The following is a 19,688-nucleotide window of genomic DNA, read 5'->3' on the forward strand; positions in this document are numbered from 1 at the left end:
CAACCTGAAGTGATATTTTAACTCATCCCGAGAAATACGTTATTACTTATTACATGAAATTATTAAAATAACTCATGGTGAAAAAAATTGTTAACGCTCCGATTCAAAATATTGAAGTTAATAGTAGAACTTGTATAATTTGTGTATTTACTATTTATAATATTTTAAATGCCCACCTTAAATCCTCAGTAATTATTGCTAAGCATACTACATAGTTAGCCACGCATGGGTGCAGGAAACTAAACTTGACACAACTTTCAAATTTGTTATTCATTTTGTAGGTAACCTATTTTTCTTACAGATTCGAAAATAATTAAATTTATTATTAAGTTAATTTTAACTTAATTAATTTTTTTTATTCATTAATTTTTAACTTAACGAAGTTATAAAAAATACTATAATTAACTTTTAACTTAACTTAACTTATTTTTTCTTATATTAACTTAACTTAACGAGTTAAAAAAATCGTTAACTTGCCCAGCCTTGAATTATATATATAGTTAGAACTAAATTAGTGTGCCTCATCCCACCTTTCAAGGTATTATTGATCGGTTGATTTTTTTTCATTCTCTTATCGCTCTCCAAACACGACGATCGTCGTTCGAATAATATAATTATAAAAAAAAGTCTTGTTCATGTTTTTACTAGATCGTATTTTCAAAACTGATTTCGCGGGAGTGGGTGCAACAATATAATTACGTTGTTAACACATCTTTGGTTTCGACGAGTTGGGGGGATTAGTTTGGTCATCGGTCGAGGTCACACTGTTTAATTGTGAACGCTGGTTATTCCCGCGTTTTCCAAATTGGAGGCAAAACATCATCCATTGATTCATTACGCGATAAAGAAAAAAAACACGTTCCCGCGTTTGCCTTTGCTCGTCACAAAGACGGTTGCCAGTCGCCATATTCGTTCGATTGTCCTTGTCATTTGTCATTCCGACTCATTCGCCATTCGGTCGTTGCTCACGTTGCTGTCCCGCTTCCGGTATCCCATTAAAATTGGCTTACCAATTCGTTTAAATCTTAACATTTATCCGTGCCCATATACCGTAGCCAACATGCCCAGCCCGATAAAGAAAGCACGCAAATGCAACGAAGAAAACGTTTTGGCTTTCTCCAAACTCAGTGAACACGGTTTCCAACCCACCAAGGGTAGCGAACACGCGGCCGGTTACGACTTGAGGAGGTAAGCTCGTCGTGGCATATTAAACTCTATTAGACGTAGTCATTATTATTTATAATTTGTAGATAATTAGGTCTTCTATAGCCCCATTTAGTTCTAAAAATTAATTTTTTAGTTATGAATACAACATAATAATCATTGTTTGACTGTAGTTGTATATAGCTATAGCTGTCAGGTATTATAATATTAGATACGTACCTTTGTGGAGACAACGCCCCTCATTAAATCATCAACTTGTCAGCCCATGTAAGGGTTCATGCTTTTTTGATGACACTATAGAATAGGTTATAGTTAGCCTGCTTATAAATATATATATTTATGTGCCTATGTAAATTACTTTATTACACTACTATTGTATAGTACTATTCCTAGTGTTACCATTCTCTCTATGATGATATATCATGACATTTTAATTGAAAAAGGAAACTATTAGGTCAAGTACAAATGAGTATGGTAGTGTGGTTGGTAGAGGGTAATTTTCATTACTGTAAATTTAATAAACTTAGGTGCCGCTGATGGGTGTAGTTCTCTATACCTATTATTGTAATTACAACTCACTGTCTATTTGTTTATTTACCCACAGTGCCTATTCATATGTTGTGAAAGCCCATGGAAAAGAGCTGATCAAAACTGACATCCAAATTAAAGTGCCTCAAGGTACCTATGGCCGTGTTGCCCCACGTTCAGGTCTTGCTTGGAAAAATTTCATCGATGTTGGTGGTGTGTAATACAAGCTACAACTGCAAATAACTAGTTATTTATTACAAATCTTTTTACATTTATTATTGTTCTAGCCGGTGTGATTGACAGTGATTATAGAGGAAACGTTGGCGTAATACTATACAACCATTCTGATGATGACTTCATAGTAAATAAAGGCGATAGAGTTGCACAACTTATCTGCGAGAAGATAGTCTACCCAGAAGTAGTAGAGTTTAAGGTATGTTGTATAACTTTTAATACCTAGCATTAAAATGTATTTAATTATCTTATTTTATTTCAGACATTGGATGAGACTGATCGAGGTGAAGGTGGTTTTGGATCTACTGGCACTAATTAAAATGTCCATTGTTCAAGTTCTGTATTCTTTGGTGGATTGATTTTTATCAAAATATTGTGATACCTAATTATAATTCATCTCTTTTTTTTTTATATAGCCATGTACACATGGAACCCTTAAGTTATCCGTAAACCTGACGTAATTTATAAGTTTGTAAATTGATAGAAAATAGGATTATAACTTATAAGTTTTGTCTGTAATAATAATTATTTAATTTACATCATTTACATACAAATTGTAATTTTTCCTAATACATTGAAATAATATAACATTTTAAATTGTAATACTAAGTTGTATTTTATTTTCTTACTGCTGACTTCTTGTACAAGCAAACCAAATTATTATTAGTAACCGCAACAAGATATTTTCCACTAGAGTGCACAGCACATTTAGCCATTACTATGTCATAAACATCTACTTCCAATTTCTTTTTCTTTTTCAAAAACTTGTCATGAAGTTTGGGCCATTTCAAGACAGAATCGACGGTAATGACCTTTGAATCACTTTTTGAAGATTTGAAGGCTATGTCTTTCAGGTTGTAAATCCAAACGCTACCTCTATCATCCCCACACACTAAGAGCTTGCCATCTGTAATGTGTGAATAAAATATTTATTATATAGGGCATAACGGTTTTAATAATAATACTAAATACATACCAAGGCCAACACCACAGCTCATAAAATAGTTGTCTGTGTCACTCCATTGAAGTATATAAGTTGGTTTCACTAAACACTTGTTATTCTTAGTTTTGGACAGTGTTGCTTCTAGATCGAAAATGTATATAACTCCGTGCAGTGCCGCTTTAGTAGCAATCCAACTGTCTTTAACAATTTCGATTGAATCAATTACGTTTTCATTTTGATCCTTGTACATTTCATTAGGATTTTTGGGAAGTTCAAAATCTATAAGTTCTTGATCCTGGCTACACATACATTGTAGTAGTTAAAATGGGTGAATGGTTTTTGTGTTATAAATCTACTTATAAAAAATTATGAGACCATGATAGAAGTAACTCGGTATGATCATGCAGATCCGATAAACTGACATCATGTTGACAAAAAATACGTTGAAGTTCCTGATTGTCAGGTTGAGCAGCCAATGTCACTTTGCAGCGTGCACACAACATATGTGGTGTGCAAAACATACCATTAAGCTGTATTTTCTGTGATCATACTTGGCTATTTCTATCATGTATGAGACAACCCTTATTGCCAAATCATAAGCTACAGTCAATAAATTGATAATGATCAAGGGGTCATTTTTTTTCAAATAATACAGTATTATATATTATTAAAGAAATTAAAAAGATATTAATTGGTTATTAGTATTAATTTATTTGCATCTTTTTTTTTTTTGGAATGCTTGACACAGTGGTTTCCAAAAAACATTTTAAGAACTGGTTCATAGCTCAGTTAAATAAGGAAGTTAAATTCTAACTGAAATCACAGTACAAACCATCCAACTCAGTATATAAGCCATAAAATAATAAATATGCCACAGACTACAGCTTGGTAGATGAAAACATTTAATATCAATAAGTATTTGCATTTTTGAATTTACTTATCGTATACTGGTTGAACACTGTTGGATTCCTGGCCAGTAGTCTACACGGCTTGACTTCAAACTGGCAAAGAGGGTAAAGAGAAAATGTCAATCAATCTAAGGAATAAGGGATACATTATAAGTTTTTATTCTGACTTCAAAATATAAAATATATACATCTCAACAGTCTTGGCAGTTCACAAGGATTTGGCTCACTCAGAGGCATTGCAATAAAAGAAACACCACTGGTGATGCCTCGTGTAATTTAATCACCAAATAGTGTTATAAATTTTACCTATTCTGTTTTTGTCATATGATTTATAAAACGTAATTAATTTATGATGTATGTATGGAGTAAAAGTATTCGTTTTACTTGGAAAGTTATTTATAACCCCCCCTCCCTCATGTAAACATTTAAATGCACCACATCAAGTTTGTATTTTGTACTCAGTGCCAGCCTTATTAGTGATCGGTGACCAACTAGGTACTACATGAACAACCAATTTATATTTAAAAAATATATAATGAATTGTGTTACCTCTGAGTGTTATCCCATCCTTTTAAACCAATATTAGTGGCAATGAGTAAATAATCATTTATTTCACAAAATGTTAATCCAAATATTTCACACTTGAGATCAATGGAGTATCGGGGTTCAAGATTTACGATACGATAATCACAAGTTTCGAAATCGAATATGTTTAAGTATCCATTGTTTGATGCACCTAAAAACAGACCAACAAATTAGTCGATTAATAAAAATAATACAATGAAAATTGACAGTTGAGGAAATACTCACAAAACAATATATTTTGAAAAGGATGAAATAAAATGGAACTAATAAATACTTTTCTATGGATCTTTTCAAATAAATTGTAGTGAAGGTATGCTGATTTGGTTGACAAGTCTATAAGCACAATTGTATTGTTAGTCCCGCCAGCGGCCAATATATTATTGTGGGGGCATGCTGTACTCCAAGATAATGTATACAACAGTCCTCTATGGAAATATAACAATTAGAGGTAAATTAGAATCAGCTACTAAAATGTATTCTAAATTTAAATCAAAATTTAAAACTTATATGACAGAATAAAGCAATAATAGGGGGACGGAGTGGCCGAGTGGATAATGCATCGGTTGCAACGCGCATCGTTGCCGATTCGAACCTCGGTCATGGGCGACACTTCTCTCCGGCCAGTCACGGTGTCCGGAGAGAGGCCGCTATCCCCCAACTGGGCATTGCAGAAACCTAAGGGTGCCCACTAGAAATTCTGACAAACAAACACACACATGTTCCAAAACCCTACAGTACCACAACCTACAGCTAATGGCCTCAGTTGTCGAAGCTAAAATAATAAAAAAAAAAGCAATAATAAATTATCAAATTAAAATTATTAATAGAAATAAAGCCACAGAAAATCAAACAAATTTTTTTCTGTATTTTAAATTACACACACATTCTTCTTAACACAATCAACTATTATTTTTATATTGGATAAAAAATGTTCACTGCAAAATGTACTCCAAATGTATAACACTGAAATACTAAACAGTGGTGATAAATATATTTCCTCGGAAAAATGCAAATATCATAAATTGAATAAAAAAAACATGCTATTTTGTGAGTAAACAGCATATTTTGAAACCAATTGAATTTATGTTTTGCACTTTGATTGTAAATCATATCCGTGTACACAAATTATAGTAGGTTATGCTATAGCCACACCAGCATTTAATTTTTGGGTAGGCACCAAAAGACTATCTTTTACTAACTGCTGGAATTCGGAAGTATAATAATGACTAGGGAACGGATTTTATTGTAAATACATATTTTTATTGGAATGAGATATTTTTAATCTGATAAAAAATGTGCACGATTCAGATCATTCTTATTAAAATAAGCCCAATTTTATTTTACATATTTTTACATATTTGGGTATTTTTGGTTTTTTTTTGTCAATTTACAACGACGTCAATGATTATTTGCCTTATCTTAATGGCATTCAGATACCCTATGGTCTATATATTAATATTATACGCGCTATCGACGAAAGCCTAAAATAATAATATTTGTAATTTTCAATGACGATAAACATTATCTACGTTCTCTAAATGAACTTACGTACTTTATACACTGCTATCGTATTATACATTGTGGACAAGCATGTAGGTAACGTATTTATTCAATGTTACAGTCTTCAGTGTATGTCTATAGTTACTGTTCTGGCGGGCGTAATTATTTGCATCGTTTTTTTCTTCATATCTACATCGAAATTGTCTTGTTTTTTTTATAAAATTGTTTAGAATGCCTAAAGTTGCAAGTTCAATCAATAATAAGGTAGCCGCATATTTAAAAGAATTTTCGAATGGAACATTTCAATGTGATGGGTAAGTTTTATACTGTAAATTTTGTGAAAAATCGGTATGCTATCAGTACGTCAGTTGATGTGGAACGTTCATTCAGTCAATACAAAAACATTTTCCGACCAAATCGCCACCATTTTACGTTTTTAAATCTTAGGGAATATGTAGTTTCGCATTGTTTTAATAATTATTAATTAGATAAGAGATAAGATTTTTATACTTACTTTTGGTACTATTTTTTCTGTTAAGAGGTTAAAACATATTTTGATTTTTTTTTACATATTTCAATAAAAATAAGTACATATTTATGTACATATTTTGATTTTTTTATTACAATAAAATCCGTTCCCTAATAATGACATTGCATTTTATCATTCAAAGATAGGTAAGGCACATAATTCAATTTTCATAATATTGTATCAATCAGAAATTTAAATTCTATTGAAGATAATATGAAAAAATTAAAAAATGTATTTGACACGGATGTTAATTAACTACAAACAATTTGGTTACATTGGTTAAATGAAAGTACCGTTCAATGATTAATTGATTTTCAAATGTTCCAAAAATGTTTTTGACTGTGCGTGTCACATTGTGAATGATAATTTTTGAAAATGAGCATTGTGAAGACAAAGTTATGTTCAACAATAAATCAAGAATGACTGGATTCTACCATAAAATGTAATACTATTTATAGCATTTTTAATTTATTATAACTTTTGAGTTCCAAATATCTTTGATATAAGATTATATAATTATAATAGGTACCAAATTACTATAGAATTATTAAAACTTAGTATAATCTTTTTTTAAAATAAATAAGTCAGTTTTGTTACAGAATAATTATCTTGTGCTACTATTAGAGACAGAGAAGGAAAATGTGTAATATATTTCAATTATTTACTTGAGATAAGTATATCTAAACTGGACCTGTCCTGTCTTTACGTCGATAACACAGACCTTGTTGCCACCACACGTAGCCACTAAGTGGGATTTACTGGATGGTTCGAACGCTGCAAACCACACCTGTAGCAAAAAATGAATTGTACATTAACACAACATTTATTGAAATGTACTACCTATAAAACAAGTCTAATTAATTACTACCTGTTGTTAGTTGTTACCTGTGTGGAAACGTCAGCCGAATCATTGTCGGACTTCGAATGACACCTGAGGAAATGGTGTACCACAAAATCATCCATAATCGATGGATGTCAGACAGGCAGATTGGCGATCGATGCAGACCGCAGTGTTTCATACGGTTTCTAGTGTCCTCGTATCCTATTCGGGTTATAATTCTGGGGTTAAGGAATTAGGATAGTCAGTAGAACGCGTATTGAATACCACGGATTAATATACGATAAAACAAAATAGTGTATTAAATATAGTCCAGGAGGTACTCGACTAATATTAATTATTAATAGTTAATACGATACAAATACTGTAAATCACTAACAATAACGGTTGATATTCGACTTGATGATTTGGTGAATTTCCCTCCATTTTCAGGTCTTGTACAATTGTACCAATTGGTACAATTTACTCGTGTGAGTCTTGTCGTCGTTATCATCATAGACCATAATATTATTGTATAGAAAGTTTGTAATATATATTTATATGTATCAAGATAAAATAAAATTCAATGTTGATAAGAATACGGGTAAAAAAAAATTACAAATGATAACAAAAATTAAAAAGTCAACAATCTTTCACACACGTGGTGTTGTGGCTAGTCAGTAGTCAGTATATTATATTATTTTTTATGGTCAATACCTCACAGCCTCACAGGACTTATTGGGTGTCATGGTTTCAGTCTACACACATAGATTAAGAGTAGTACTCTAGTGTCTCGTCTCTGGAATCTGCTACTTAAGTAAATAGTAAGTCAGTAGGACGATTAAAGATATATCTCAGTACAGTCAGTGCTGCGGTGCCCAGTGAATAGTTGTGTTGGTGCTATATATTGGTAATTTGTCAATTCGTAATTTCGTTAGTCAACCAATCTAGTTGTTTAACGTCAAGTATTTAATGTTGGTTGTGCAAGTCGTTCATACTAGTATTTTATTATCTTTGTGTTTTAATTTCTAATTCTCACTTTGGAATTAATACCGTTTGACCAACCACAAAGTTTGGTATTAACCTAATTGTCTTTCACCTTGCCAACTGTTGCCGACGCAAAGATGACGGAGGAGTACATCAAAACTGTTGCCGTTCACATGGATAATTTGAACTCACATCCTCATTGCTCTCATGGTAATTATTGTTGCTTCTTTATTTATTTATTGATATTGTAATGTAAACGAGTCGTAGTCATTGTGTATTGCAGTGGCTAGCCAACAATTCTGATTACAGTTTATGTCCGCAATTCCACACAAATTTAATATTATGCGACTTATAATTATTGTAGGAAAGGCATTTTAAACTTTGTTAGAAATTAGAACTTAAATATTTTATAGATAATTAAATACTTTTAACGAATAAAGAATATTTATAATCATTAACAATAATCTATTAACTAAATTTTAAAATGTTGAGTATCTAATATGCTTTTATATTATTCTTTTGGTTCAAGATAGAACTTTTTTTGTTGTAAAATTAATTTATCATTGATTGATTATTAAATTAGTTTCTTGTTCTTTTAAGGACCAACACTATTGTTTTCTCGAGGATCTGACAATAAAAAGTTTTACTCTTGCTCGGCACACAGAGATCGAAAAAAATGTTCATTTTTTGTGTGGGAAAATCAAATTGAATCAATTGGACAGCAGTTCATGGATCAGTATGAAAGAGATCTCATTGTAACAAAAATGACGAGATATAAACTACAATCCAGGTGATTATCATAAATTTAACTAATTACTTTTAATTTTCATCTTTTAAAATTTGACAGCAACGTGTAAAGAAATCACTTGTTCACTGGAAGGGTGTTTGAAAATAACGTGTATAATTTTGAAAATTTTATGAGATAAAATAATAAATTTACATAAAAATTACATGATTCAAAGTAAATCAAATTTCATTGCATAATAAAAATTTCCAAATCCATGTAAAAAATAACTCAATAAAAGCATGCTATGTTTTGGGGGAAAAAAAAAATCAAATTATTTACGAACTTTTAAAAGCTGCAAACTTTACAGAGTCAGTCAATTTTAGATTTAGATCATGATAAATGAATCAAAGTGACTTACAGAAAAAGTCTTATCCATATCTAGTGACAAAAATTAGAGAATTGCTATTAGGTCGCAGAGCTAAGATATTTAGTGGTACATATAAGATGACATACTGTATATATAGATTTTTGCTACTAGCTCAAATATTCTATTCAATATAATATACTATGATGTAGACCAGTGTTTCCCAACAGGTGGTTTGCGGTATATTATACTTGTTAATGAGCAAAAAAAAAGGTCTTCCTAATTTTCGTAAAGTTGAGGTGGTCCGCGACCTATAAAATATTGTCAAAGTGGTCCGTGGTGGTAAAAAGGTTGGGAAACACTAATGTTGACTTACCTATTCAATTACTTAATAAGGAAAATAATTTACTACAATATAATATGTTTGGACATTGAACCTGATGCATCCAACACTACTATTATACATCAAAGAGTCATTCAGGTACTTAAATAATGTACGTCATACAACCATATAGGCCGATAACAATATAAGCCACAACTTATATTACGAAAAAAATGTTGATTAAAAACAATACAACTCATATCTATAGGTGCAAATAACTGTGCAGTAGGTAGTTATAATTAGTTAATGCAGCTACACATGATTGTAGTCTGTAGGATTTAGACGTGGGATGTGTCAGGAAAGTTGTCATCTCACTGATGTATGAACTGTAGGAACACGAAAAGTCAAGTTGTTTGACCATTAGTGATTATACCAAGAGTGGACATTGGACTTGTATTTAAAGCTCTAAACCGCCCAAATTTGAATGTGACGTCATACCAGAAAACACATTATTATCTCTTATTTAAATTATTATTTTAGACTTAAAAAATTGCAACTTAAATCATATTTTTTGGACATAGAAAAATAACTAGCCAATTAGTAATTCTTCACAAATAGAAAATACAGAGTTGAATTTAATTTTTGGGAACATAAGAATAGAATTTTAGTTACAATTTAAACACTTAAAATATATTGATGAAATTATAATAAGTACTTAACATTTGGACTTCAACTTTTTTGTGAGTAAGAGTACTTCCTTATCCTTATATGGTGACATACATGGGGTTCCAACATATTGAATAGGTAGTCTATACTCTATACCTAATGTAAAATATTTGGAATGTATAACACTTCAAAAAAGTTTAAAATTTATTTCAGGTACGATCATGTAAAAAATTTAAGCCCAGAAGAAAGATGTTTCTGTCAGAAATGTGGTGAATTATTTTCTAAGACTGAACAGGAGTTGCATTCAGACCATTGTGAAATGCTGGTAGAAAATATAAATGACTTAAAATTATCTCACCCTTCACAGGTACTATTTATATTATAATTATAAACATATTTTAGTTATTATATTATAAAATATATTAATGTGATTTAAAACGTGTGGAAATTAATTTAGTTGTTTAGACCACTTCAAGAATCTAAAAGTGAATCTCAGTATTTTTTTACTGAAAACACCATTGAAATGTTGGTCAAAATGTTTCGCTCCGTTGGTACAACTAATGTTATTTGTATTGGCGCTCCTACTATACATGAAAGGATATTATGCAATGTACCCGAGATGAACAGTGTTTTACTTGACATTGATCATAGATATGTATGTGAAATAATATTTATTTATTATTATCTGACTTAATGGTAAAAATTTGATTATTTATGTTTTTTTCAGCTGCAATTTTATGAAAGTGACCATTTCAGATGGTTTAACATGTATAACTGCCATATACTTGAAGAATGTGACTCAGAGTTTGTATTGGAAGACATTTTGACTCAAGGAGATTCAACAGCCGTGTTCATTGACCCTCCTTTTGGTGGCAGACTTGAACCATTAGCTTATACACTAGACAAATTTGATCAAATTAGGAAGAAAAACAACAAAAGCATATTATCGAGTATGCATATTTTATCTTTCTCGTTGTGTTTAAATAAATATCAAAGGGATGATTTATTTTTCAGAGTTTCTGGTATTACCTTACTTTATGGAACGTTTTGTGGTCAACTGCTTACCTGGTATGTCAATGCTAGATTATAAAATTGACTACATAAATCATAAGAAGTTTAATAGTTCTGGTTGGTATTTTTTAATGTTGTTAAACTGTTTTTTTTTTAAACTAAAAACTAAAACAACATATTTGTTTTATTTTATATTATATCTAGGGCGGAATAAAGGGTCTCCAATTCGGATATTTACAAATGTAGATCAATGCAAGATATCTTTACCAGTCGAGGAAAATTATAGATTTTGTGATGAATGTAATCGATGGGTTTGCTCAGAAAATGTACATTGCTACAAGTGCAATAGCTGTACATCAAAAGTAAATATATTTTTATTAGGTACCTAATACCAAAAAATTAAATTTATAGTTTGTATAAGTACTCATTATTTATTTGAAGCAATTAAAAATATTCAAATCCAATTATAGCAACTAAGAAAATAGTTAATTTTTTAGATACAAAATAAAGTAGTAGTATTACTTATATTAGAAGTATAAAACTATTATAGCTCAACAACCATAATAAATAATAAGATAAACAAACTATAAATATTAATATAGTAGAATACCGATAATGTTTTATGATTGTAAAGAATTACATAATAAATATGATGTAGATTCAAGTTTTTATCTAGATTATAGGGATTATTATTAATTCATTGTGAGTTTATTTATAAGAACGGTGTGAAGTGAAAGTAGGGGGTTTTATAAAGTTCTGATTTCGTCAAGGAAGCTGTTAGGTTTTGTTTTTCATTCGATTGCTGAGATTGTATTAAATTTTGAGAACAGTACAATTAATGTATGGAGACTATTCACAGTATCTTAACCAAATTTTATCTGTTTCAACATTTTATTTTTTGATATCAATACTTTATAATTTGTATTAAAAAAAATTAATTAATGTTTACAAATAAATGATTTGGGCTGCCTGTATATAAAAATGTATTGTGAAATATTGGTCAAGCTACTGTGAGTACTGTTTCTATAGGCTTGTCAAGCACTAAACCATTTTCATGGATAAATTACTGGTGGTGTGGTGTCCTCTTAAAAACTACATTTCTAGAAGCTATCAAATTTAATGACTTTAAGTATAGAAGTCAAACGAGAGAAGATTAGATGGATTGACTAACTGTAAAATCACTGATATTTACATAATATTATCTATTAATATCTGAATTATTCATTATTACTCTTGTGTTTATTAAATATTTAATTTTACAGAATGGTCGTGCATACATACACTGTAATTTGTGTAAAAGATGTGTGAAAAGAACATGGAAACATTGCAAACAATGTAACAAATGCTGTTTAATTGAACACAGTTGTATGAGATTTCCAACAAAGGTTAGTATATGTTTTTAGTATTAGTATTGATGTATTTTAATACAACTTTTAAGAGGCTATTCATTGCATATTGAGTTAAATACTTAAAAAGCAAAATAACATTTTAAAATGTAATGAACAATAGTATGTATTAAACATTTATATTGACCTATCAATTATTTTAAAAAATGGGATTCCTGCCTGAACTGAACCCCCTACTGTGTTATGGTTTTTGGAGCCCCCGTTCACTAATGATATAATATAACCATGTATCACTATGTTAAAATAAAGACAACTCCTATAAGACTATGTTTAGACAATCTAGACTATTTTTATCTATATAACATTATGTTATATGTTATTATGTCTAAATGTTCTTCTTAAAGTTATTTTTAACGTTATTGAGCCCAAGAAATAATTTATGTCTAGGCACTTAAATATCCAGGTCAACCCTTGTACAAATGTAAATTTAACTTGTTAAACAGTGTACAGATTCTCTCAGCTAATATGATTAATAATATTATCTCTAATATATTATATAATCTTATAAATTAACTTAACATTTAATATAATTGTTTTTTGTATGTTATAGGGAAAAATGAAGGAAAGGGCACGTAAACAACATATATTGTCAAAGGCATAAATATAAAAAATATAAAAATAATATTCAATGTTAAAATATGTTATGGATTAAATTATTAAAAAATGTATCATATACAATTTGTTGAATTATTTGTATTACATTGAAGTATACTTAGTTGAGTATTGATTTAAAAAACATTTGTAATAATATTATTATTATTAATAATTTGATGTATTTACTAAGAGTACTAATTGGGTGCTTAATTAAGAGAAACAGATTTATGATGTCTTATTCCTAAGTATATTATATTATTATTATGGTTTCTAAAGTCTGAAATACCTAACAAAAAAAACGGTCGAGTCGAGTTTGATCAGTCATCAAATAATAAAATAAAATAATATTTAGTTTAATGTTTTTGTCATTCAAATGTACAACATATGACAATGTCCTTATTTTTGAAGCTTAAAAAACTACTTGAGCGGTTTTAACAAAAGTTAAAATATTACATGTTGGTAATATTGGGGATTGTTCTTAGATATATCAGTAATGTTTAGGGAGAAGTTTGAACCATGTTCAAAAAGAGTATAATCAATCCGCCTTTGCCGGATTGCACATTTCAGTTGAATTAGTTCAAAAAGCAAAGTAAACCGTCAAATTTATTTAGAAAAAACGAGTATTTTATTATAATAGGTAATTACTATTAAGAGCTACTTTTAAATATATTTTAACGATTAGTCTATTTTCAAGACCATAAAAAATTTATTTTAAACATTGCTAGTTATTTAGCAGAACATTTGCCTACCATATATTGTTCAATTTTGACTTTATTAATTTCTTCTTTTTTAATGCTAATATGAATTTCCACATGCTTGGATGGTATTCATTTAAAATTGATTTAACTGTTATAACTAATACTTTTATACTGCAGCCCACTAGAGAAGATTACTGTTTCCGCATTCCCCACTACTTGGGATGCCAACCGCTGTACGCAGACTAATAGTGGGGAAAATGGGGCCTTGGAACGGTTTCCACCGTCAGTCTGCATGCACAAAACCTTAATGTTCTCTCTTGGGCACAGTATAGTATTACTTGTAATCAATGATATTACACAATTGCACTTGTATCGTAGATTAATATTATATCAGATCTTGGATTTACGAGTTATTTTATAACTTACCTAAAAGATCAACAATTAATAAATTGTTTGTGTTTAATATATTGCAAATTAAAAACCTAAAGCCAATTTTATTCCTAATAATTTGGGATAATGTGATCTCTGATCCACCAATTTGGAGCCAAATACCCAAATAGATAAATAAGAATAAAACTCAAAATAAAAATAATAAAAATAAGATTAGATATCAGTCACTCATTTTAATATCATAATAAATTACATCAACTGATTCAAATTTGAATTCTTGCAACCAAAATTACATTAAATGTTATCATAAATGATACATTATTAATAATTTGATATTGTACAATGTAATGTACATAGATAATATTTAATATTATAGACAATTTTTTTTATTAAGTTTGATTTGAATGTGGTAATAATAAAAATATTTCATTAGGTAAATAAATCTTATAGCTGTTACTATTGAAAATAAAGGGCTGGAATACATACTTCTATTTAAACTTCAGATGCCATAAGACATAGAACTGACAGTTTTCATTTAGCTTCTCAAAAATTAGATATAATATGAAATTTATCATTCACCACGACTTTACTTGTTTCAGATTTGACTCAATGTAAACACTCAAGTGTTGTTACTATTCAAATAATTAAAACCATTTATAAGACAATATAACACAGACAATTCAAGTGTAACTTAGATTGTTATGTACACCGGTACTTCAATTAGATATTTCAACAAACTTGGGCAGAGTTGTTGTATTTTAATATAAATTACATAAGTAGGTATTGCCTTAAAATATTTTATTTAAATATGTGTGATTGACAATATTTTATGAGACAAACTTTACAACTAAAATACTATTTATTGATACATAGGTACATCTATAATTAAAAATTTGTTGACCAGTCTCATTCAGTGAATTAATTTTTAAGACATTGGTATAAAACAAAATATACATAACTAGAATCTGAGTAAAATAATTCAATATAAAAATAAAAATTTAATAAAATATATAATTGTACAAATATCACCTTCTATTCAAACAATTTTCTTGTTATAAAATAAATGCCCCAACTTTTCATGGATTGATACAGTTTGATTTATTTTTATCCACTATTTCCAATTCTGAAATAAAATTTTAAATAGGTACATAGTTACATATTTTATTACTGTGTCAATATTAATTTTTTATCTTACTTCCAATATATTTAATGGATCATATTTTATAAATTTAATCAAACTATAGATAGCTTCATCATCATCATTGTCAATAATTGTTGGTCCAGAAAAAACCCAATAGCAAATTCCTGATAATTGACATAAAGCCTTGGAAGTTTGCTGTTTATAATTATAGAGCTTATTATCATCCAATATTATTCGGTCCCATTTTATTTGATATAATGGATTCTACAAATAAAATAGGTATTTGATTTAAAATTGTATTAACATTATTTTTATTTTCATAGATGGTAGCAGGATATTTTTTTAGAAGTATTTTGGAAATATTGAATTGCAATATTGAATATTGATTAGCATGTTTACAATGCTGTCAACAAGTTATGATCCATAATATTATATTACATTATTTTTCATCAAGTAACAACTTATGTAAAGTAAACACTAAATCAAAAATTATAAAGGTAACAAAACCATAGACTTAACAATGAGTTATTAAGGTATATTCTTACATTTATTTTGTTGCGGAAACCTGTTACAACCATTGTAACTGTTGTGATAACGACATCTTTTTGAGTTAAACTAGAATTTTATAAGAAAATATTTATTGAAATTTGTATACAATATGCACAAGTAATAATAATAATAATGATAAGATGAATTACTCCTCAAGTGATATATCTCGATTTCTTCCATAATGTAGCCACACGTCTAATGAATTTTGTTTTTTTATTTCGTTCATACGATTAACCCAGTGATCTATACTTGACCTTGGGCACAAAATCAATGTACATCCTTTTGAGAAAACACTTTCATCCAAATCAGTTTCTCCTTCCGATTGTGTGTTATCTGAATTAGGAAGGTTGGATTTCGATAACAAATGCATTAATATCGTAATTTTACAATCGGTGGTACCCATATCAGTTGCTATATTAATATAAAGTAAATTAAGTTTTCACCTATACTCTAATATTTTTAATTTAAAACTTGCCAATTATTCCACCATATGGTTTTTGACTTTCTCTGTTTACCATCCATTCAACAACTTGATTTTGAAGTTCATTCATATTAAAATTAGAGTCATACAAAGTTTGTGATTTATCATCATCATCGTCATCATCAGAATTATTTTTGTTCATTAGTACATTATTATTTTTAGCAAGCATAGTATTAACCGGGTATGTCTCATTAGATTCATAATGGGCAACAGATATTTGACTAAACAGTAACAAAAAAAATACTAATTTATCATAAATAAATTAGCGTTTAATATTTCTTACCTATCATTATTATGACTGCCAATGCTATTTGCTAAGCTTTTTTCATGGGAGCTTGTATTGTACTCTTCTTCTTCTGATTTGTAGTCTTCCTTTTGTGATTCATCAGCTTCTTCTCCTTCTTCTAATTCATCTTCATTTACTTCTTCCTCTGATTCACCTTCATTTACTACTTCTTCTTCTGATTCATCTTCATTAATCACTTCTTCTTCTGATTCATCTTCATTAATCACTTCTTCTTCTGATTCATCTTCATTAATCACTTCTTCTTCTGATTCACCTTCATTTACTATTTCTTCTTCTGATTCATCTTCACTTGCCCCCTCATCATCTGATACATCTTCAAATGAATCTTCATCTTCAGAACTACTATTTTCAGAACTAGACTGGTCTTCAATCTGCGCTCTACGCAGCTGAGCTTCAATTTCTTCTCTACGATGACGGCGTTGTTGAAACAGTTTTCTAAAATGCAACAATAACAAACATTTGTTTAATTATTTTGATTTACAATAGTTTACCTATGTAGTAATATGAAATTTGAATTAGGTTTATAAATTATAATATTATACATTAACAATTTCCAAATTGTTTAAACCTTAACCGAGAAGTAAAAACTCGACCACATTTGTTAAACATAAAAAGGCAGTAAAAATTTGTTGTTCAACTGGTTGATTTTACAGAAATTTACAATAAAATATATAGAACACATTTTGCTTATAACTATTTATACAACTCTACCTACATAGGTATGTACTATGCCTATGTAAAACATTATAGGAATGGAAAATGAGAATCTCCATTCATATTATATTTATTACCAATCATACCAATACTTAATTAAAGTATATACCTATTATATACATTTATATTTTAATGTAATATTTAAAATTAGATATTTTGCATCTCAAATCTCAATATAAAAATAACAACCGAAGTTACACAAAAACATTTGAACTAAAAAATATTTACATAAACTAGGCTCGGCTTGATAATTTTCTTAATTTCTATAAGTATTCAGGAAGGGAGGGGGCAAAAAGAGCAGTTGTCTCAAGCCCAGCAGTTCTGAAACTGTAAAATTACTGAACTTACCTACTTACAATGTTATGTTAATTGAAAATATAATACATACTTAAAAATTTATTTCCATTATGTTATTTTTTTTTTGCATATGCTAAGAAAAGCTTCTCAAAATGTAAATTAATAAATCATATATTTTAAGAAACAAATTGAGGCAAGAATCCTAACCGTTTGAGTCTCGCAGTTATTTCTAGTAAATATTGTTGCTATTTTTTAAAAATGGTTTAGCTTCTTTGAATGATATATTGATGACCCAGGTGGCTAGGTACCTAGCTAACATTTTTGGCTATTATAAATTTAGATTGTAGGTGGGTAGCTATAAACAAATAAACATATTATTCAAATAAAACTCAAAGTTAGAGCTTAACTTGAATTTATTAATGTATAGAAAATATAATATTCTCCCTTCATCAATTATCAACATCACAGGGCTTATGTGATCTTAAATCGATGAAAAAAAAGTACCTATACCTACCCACAGTATACGGATATTCCGAGAAAAAATGAAAGTATTTCATTCAATTGAATGAATGATACATAAATAATAATACTAAATTAATAAATAATCAATTAGGTCTTACACAAATATTAAGTTTTAAAACCAGTGGCTTAAATCTTAAACTAACACCGGATAATTATTACCTTCGTTCGGGAAGCTGCATATTAGACAATTAATTTTGGTTTACAGGAAAATTGAATAATATAATTGTTTTTGACTGTTGACTGTTGTGCCACACAAATCGAAACAATGTGTGTATCGACCGTGAATCGTAATTCGTAAGAGGTATTAACAAAAACGAAATGTTATAAAATTGAATTAATACTCCGACATAACATCACTATTCATTATTTGAACGGAATTATCGGTAAACTTTAAATAGGTACCTACCTAGGTATGTCTGAACACAAAAGGCAAAACTCTTACCTGGTGGCTAATATTATAAAGGTAGATACCAAGCTCAAAGTCACAGCCGTAAATGTGTAATAAATAATAATTAGGTAATCAACGACCGATAAGTAGGTATCGATAAACAAAAACAAAAAAAAACCCATATAATATATTCTGACGAACACTATAAATAAAATTGTGCAAATTACTCTTAAGCAGGTACGATTTTTATGTGCGCAATACGCTAGTACTTAGTAGAATCCTTAGTTCTTTTCAAAGCAAAATTATTTATCGAAAATGCCTAATAAGGAAAAACATCTCATGCTTGTACTTACATAGCTCAAAATGAGTCTAAATATTTTGAAAATATAATTATGTTTGAAAAATAGTCATATAAACAATTTATAGTTACGTAACCTAGGAAGGTACGTTCGTTCGTTTTTGAGTTACCTATACACCATAAAATAAAATCGATTCTGTGAAAAATTCCTGTTTTTTTTAAATTTTTTTTCCGGTACATTTTTTAAAACTACTGGACATTTTTTACTTTTGACCCTACAAAGTATCAATTAGATTCACTTCACTACCAGAAAAGATGCTGAGGTAGAAAATCGAAACTCCTTTTACCAAAATGTGATGACATACACAAAAAATAAAACAAACATACATCATTGTAAAATCAATAGGTATCAATATAAATCAATATCTCCGCTCAGAAAATGTATGCGATCAGAAAGTAGAGTGGGTATAGTTCCGTACGATTCCGTAAGTAAGTCTGTTATCCCATTTCCACCAAATTAAATATCTAAGTCGAAAAGTCGTGAGTGTTGCAATAGTAAGGGCGGATAAAGTGAAACTTCCTTACAGATTGTACCTATGAAAAAAATGTTCATCAAGG

At 29.2% G+C, this 19,688-nt stretch overlaps 4 protein-coding genes across 4 annotated transcripts; 2 read left to right on the top strand and 2 right to left on the bottom strand.

Moving 5' to 3' along the window:
• Positions 1 to 844: 844 nt before the first annotated feature.
• LOC111039336 (deoxyuridine 5'-triphosphate nucleotidohydrolase) lies at positions 845 to 2,336 on the top strand. The gene is made up of 4 exons (XM_022322807.1): positions 845 to 1,188; positions 1,769 to 1,905; positions 1,980 to 2,125; positions 2,189 to 2,336. The coding sequence occupies exons 1-4, from the start codon at positions 1,061 to 1,063 to the stop codon at positions 2,243 to 2,245; spliced, it is 468 nt and encodes a 155-aa protein (XP_022178499.1). The 5' UTR covers positions 845 to 1,060; the 3' UTR covers positions 2,246 to 2,336.
• On the bottom strand, positions 2,327 to 7,752 carry LOC111039334 (leucine-rich repeat and WD repeat-containing protein 1-like). Its single transcript, XM_022322806.1, has 6 exons — positions 7,277 to 7,752; positions 7,057 to 7,178; positions 4,588 to 4,787; positions 4,327 to 4,513; positions 2,903 to 3,168; positions 2,327 to 2,833 (listed from the first exon to the last, which is right to left on the bottom strand). The coding sequence occupies exons 1-6, from the start codon at positions 7,352 to 7,354 to the stop codon at positions 2,544 to 2,546; spliced, it is 1,143 nt and encodes a 380-aa protein (XP_022178498.1). The 5' UTR covers positions 7,355 to 7,752; the 3' UTR covers positions 2,327 to 2,543.
• A 73-nt stretch (positions 7,753 to 7,825) lies between these two features.
• LOC111039333 (zinc finger CCHC domain-containing protein 4) lies at positions 7,826 to 13,638 on the top strand. The gene is made up of 9 exons (XM_022322805.1): positions 7,826 to 8,405; positions 8,796 to 8,985; positions 10,488 to 10,641; positions 10,732 to 10,929; positions 11,002 to 11,224; positions 11,289 to 11,402; positions 11,490 to 11,647; positions 12,548 to 12,670; positions 13,242 to 13,638. Exons 1-9 carry the CDS (start codon positions 8,333 to 8,335, stop codon positions 13,290 to 13,292), a joined length of 1,284 nt encoding a protein of 427 aa, XP_022178497.1. The 5' UTR covers positions 7,826 to 8,332; the 3' UTR covers positions 13,293 to 13,638.
• A 1,705-nt stretch (positions 13,639 to 15,343) lies between these two features.
• LOC111039402 (ATP-dependent helicase rhp16-like) lies at positions 15,344 to 18,972 on the bottom strand. The gene is made up of 7 exons (XM_022322920.1): positions 18,544 to 18,972; positions 16,828 to 17,286; positions 16,539 to 16,765; positions 16,213 to 16,474; positions 16,060 to 16,129; positions 15,569 to 15,778; positions 15,344 to 15,496 (listed from the first exon to the last, which is right to left on the bottom strand). The coding sequence occupies exons 1-7, from the start codon at positions 18,561 to 18,563 to the stop codon at positions 15,485 to 15,487; spliced, it is 1,260 nt and encodes a 419-aa protein (XP_022178612.1). The 5' UTR covers positions 18,564 to 18,972; the 3' UTR covers positions 15,344 to 15,484.
• Between the last annotated feature and the right edge of the window lie 716 nt (positions 18,973 to 19,688).

Source organism: Myzus persicae, unplaced genomic scaffold (genome assembly GCF_001856785.1).
Source record: "Myzus persicae strain clone G006 unplaced genomic scaffold, MPER_G0061.0, whole genome shotgun sequence".
In the NCBI taxonomy this organism is placed as follows: domain Eukaryota; kingdom Metazoa; phylum Arthropoda; class Insecta; order Hemiptera; family Aphididae; genus Myzus; species Myzus persicae.

Coding starts and splice junctions, on each gene's coding strand:
- LOC111039336 (XM_022322807.1), top strand. CDS start 1,061: ATGCCCAGCCCGATAAAGAAAGCACGCAAATGCAACGAAGAAAACGTT. Junction 1,189..1,768: donor GCCGGTTACGACTTGAGGAG/GTAAGCTCGTCG, acceptor ATTTACCCACAG/TGCCTATTCATATGTTGTGA. Junction 2,126..2,188: donor CAGAAGTAGTAGAGTTTAAG/GTATGTTGTATA, acceptor ATTTTATTTCAG/ACATTGGATGAGACTGATCG.
- LOC111039334 (XM_022322806.1), bottom strand. CDS start 7,354: ATGGATGATTTTGTGGTACACCATTTCCTCAGGTGTCATTCGAAGTCC. Junction 7,179..7,276: donor CGGCTGACGTTTCCACACAG/GTAACAACTAAC, acceptor TTTTTGCTACAG/GTGTGGTTTGCAGCGTTCGA. Junction 4,514..4,587: donor TTTTCAAAATATATTGTTTT/GTGAGTATTTCC, acceptor GTCTGTTTTTAG/GTGCATCAAACAATGGATAC.
- LOC111039333 (XM_022322805.1), top strand. CDS start 8,333: ATGACGGAGGAGTACATCAAAACTGTTGCCGTTCACATGGATAATTTG. Junction 8,406..8,795: donor ACATCCTCATTGCTCTCATG/GTAATTATTGTT, acceptor TGTTCTTTTAAG/GACCAACACTATTGTTTTCT. Junction 8,986..10,487: donor AGATATAAACTACAATCCAG/GTGATTATCATA, acceptor AATTTATTTCAG/GTACGATCATGTAAAAAATT.
- LOC111039402 (XM_022322920.1), bottom strand. CDS start 18,563: ATGCAGCTTCCCGAACGAAG. Junction 16,475..16,538: donor ACCATATGGTGGAATAATTG/GCAAGTTTTAAA, acceptor ATATTAATATAG/CAACTGATATGGGTACCACC. Junction 16,130..16,212: donor CGAGATATATCACTTGAGGA/GTAATTCATCTT, acceptor ATAAAATTCTAG/TTTAACTCAAAAAGATGTCG.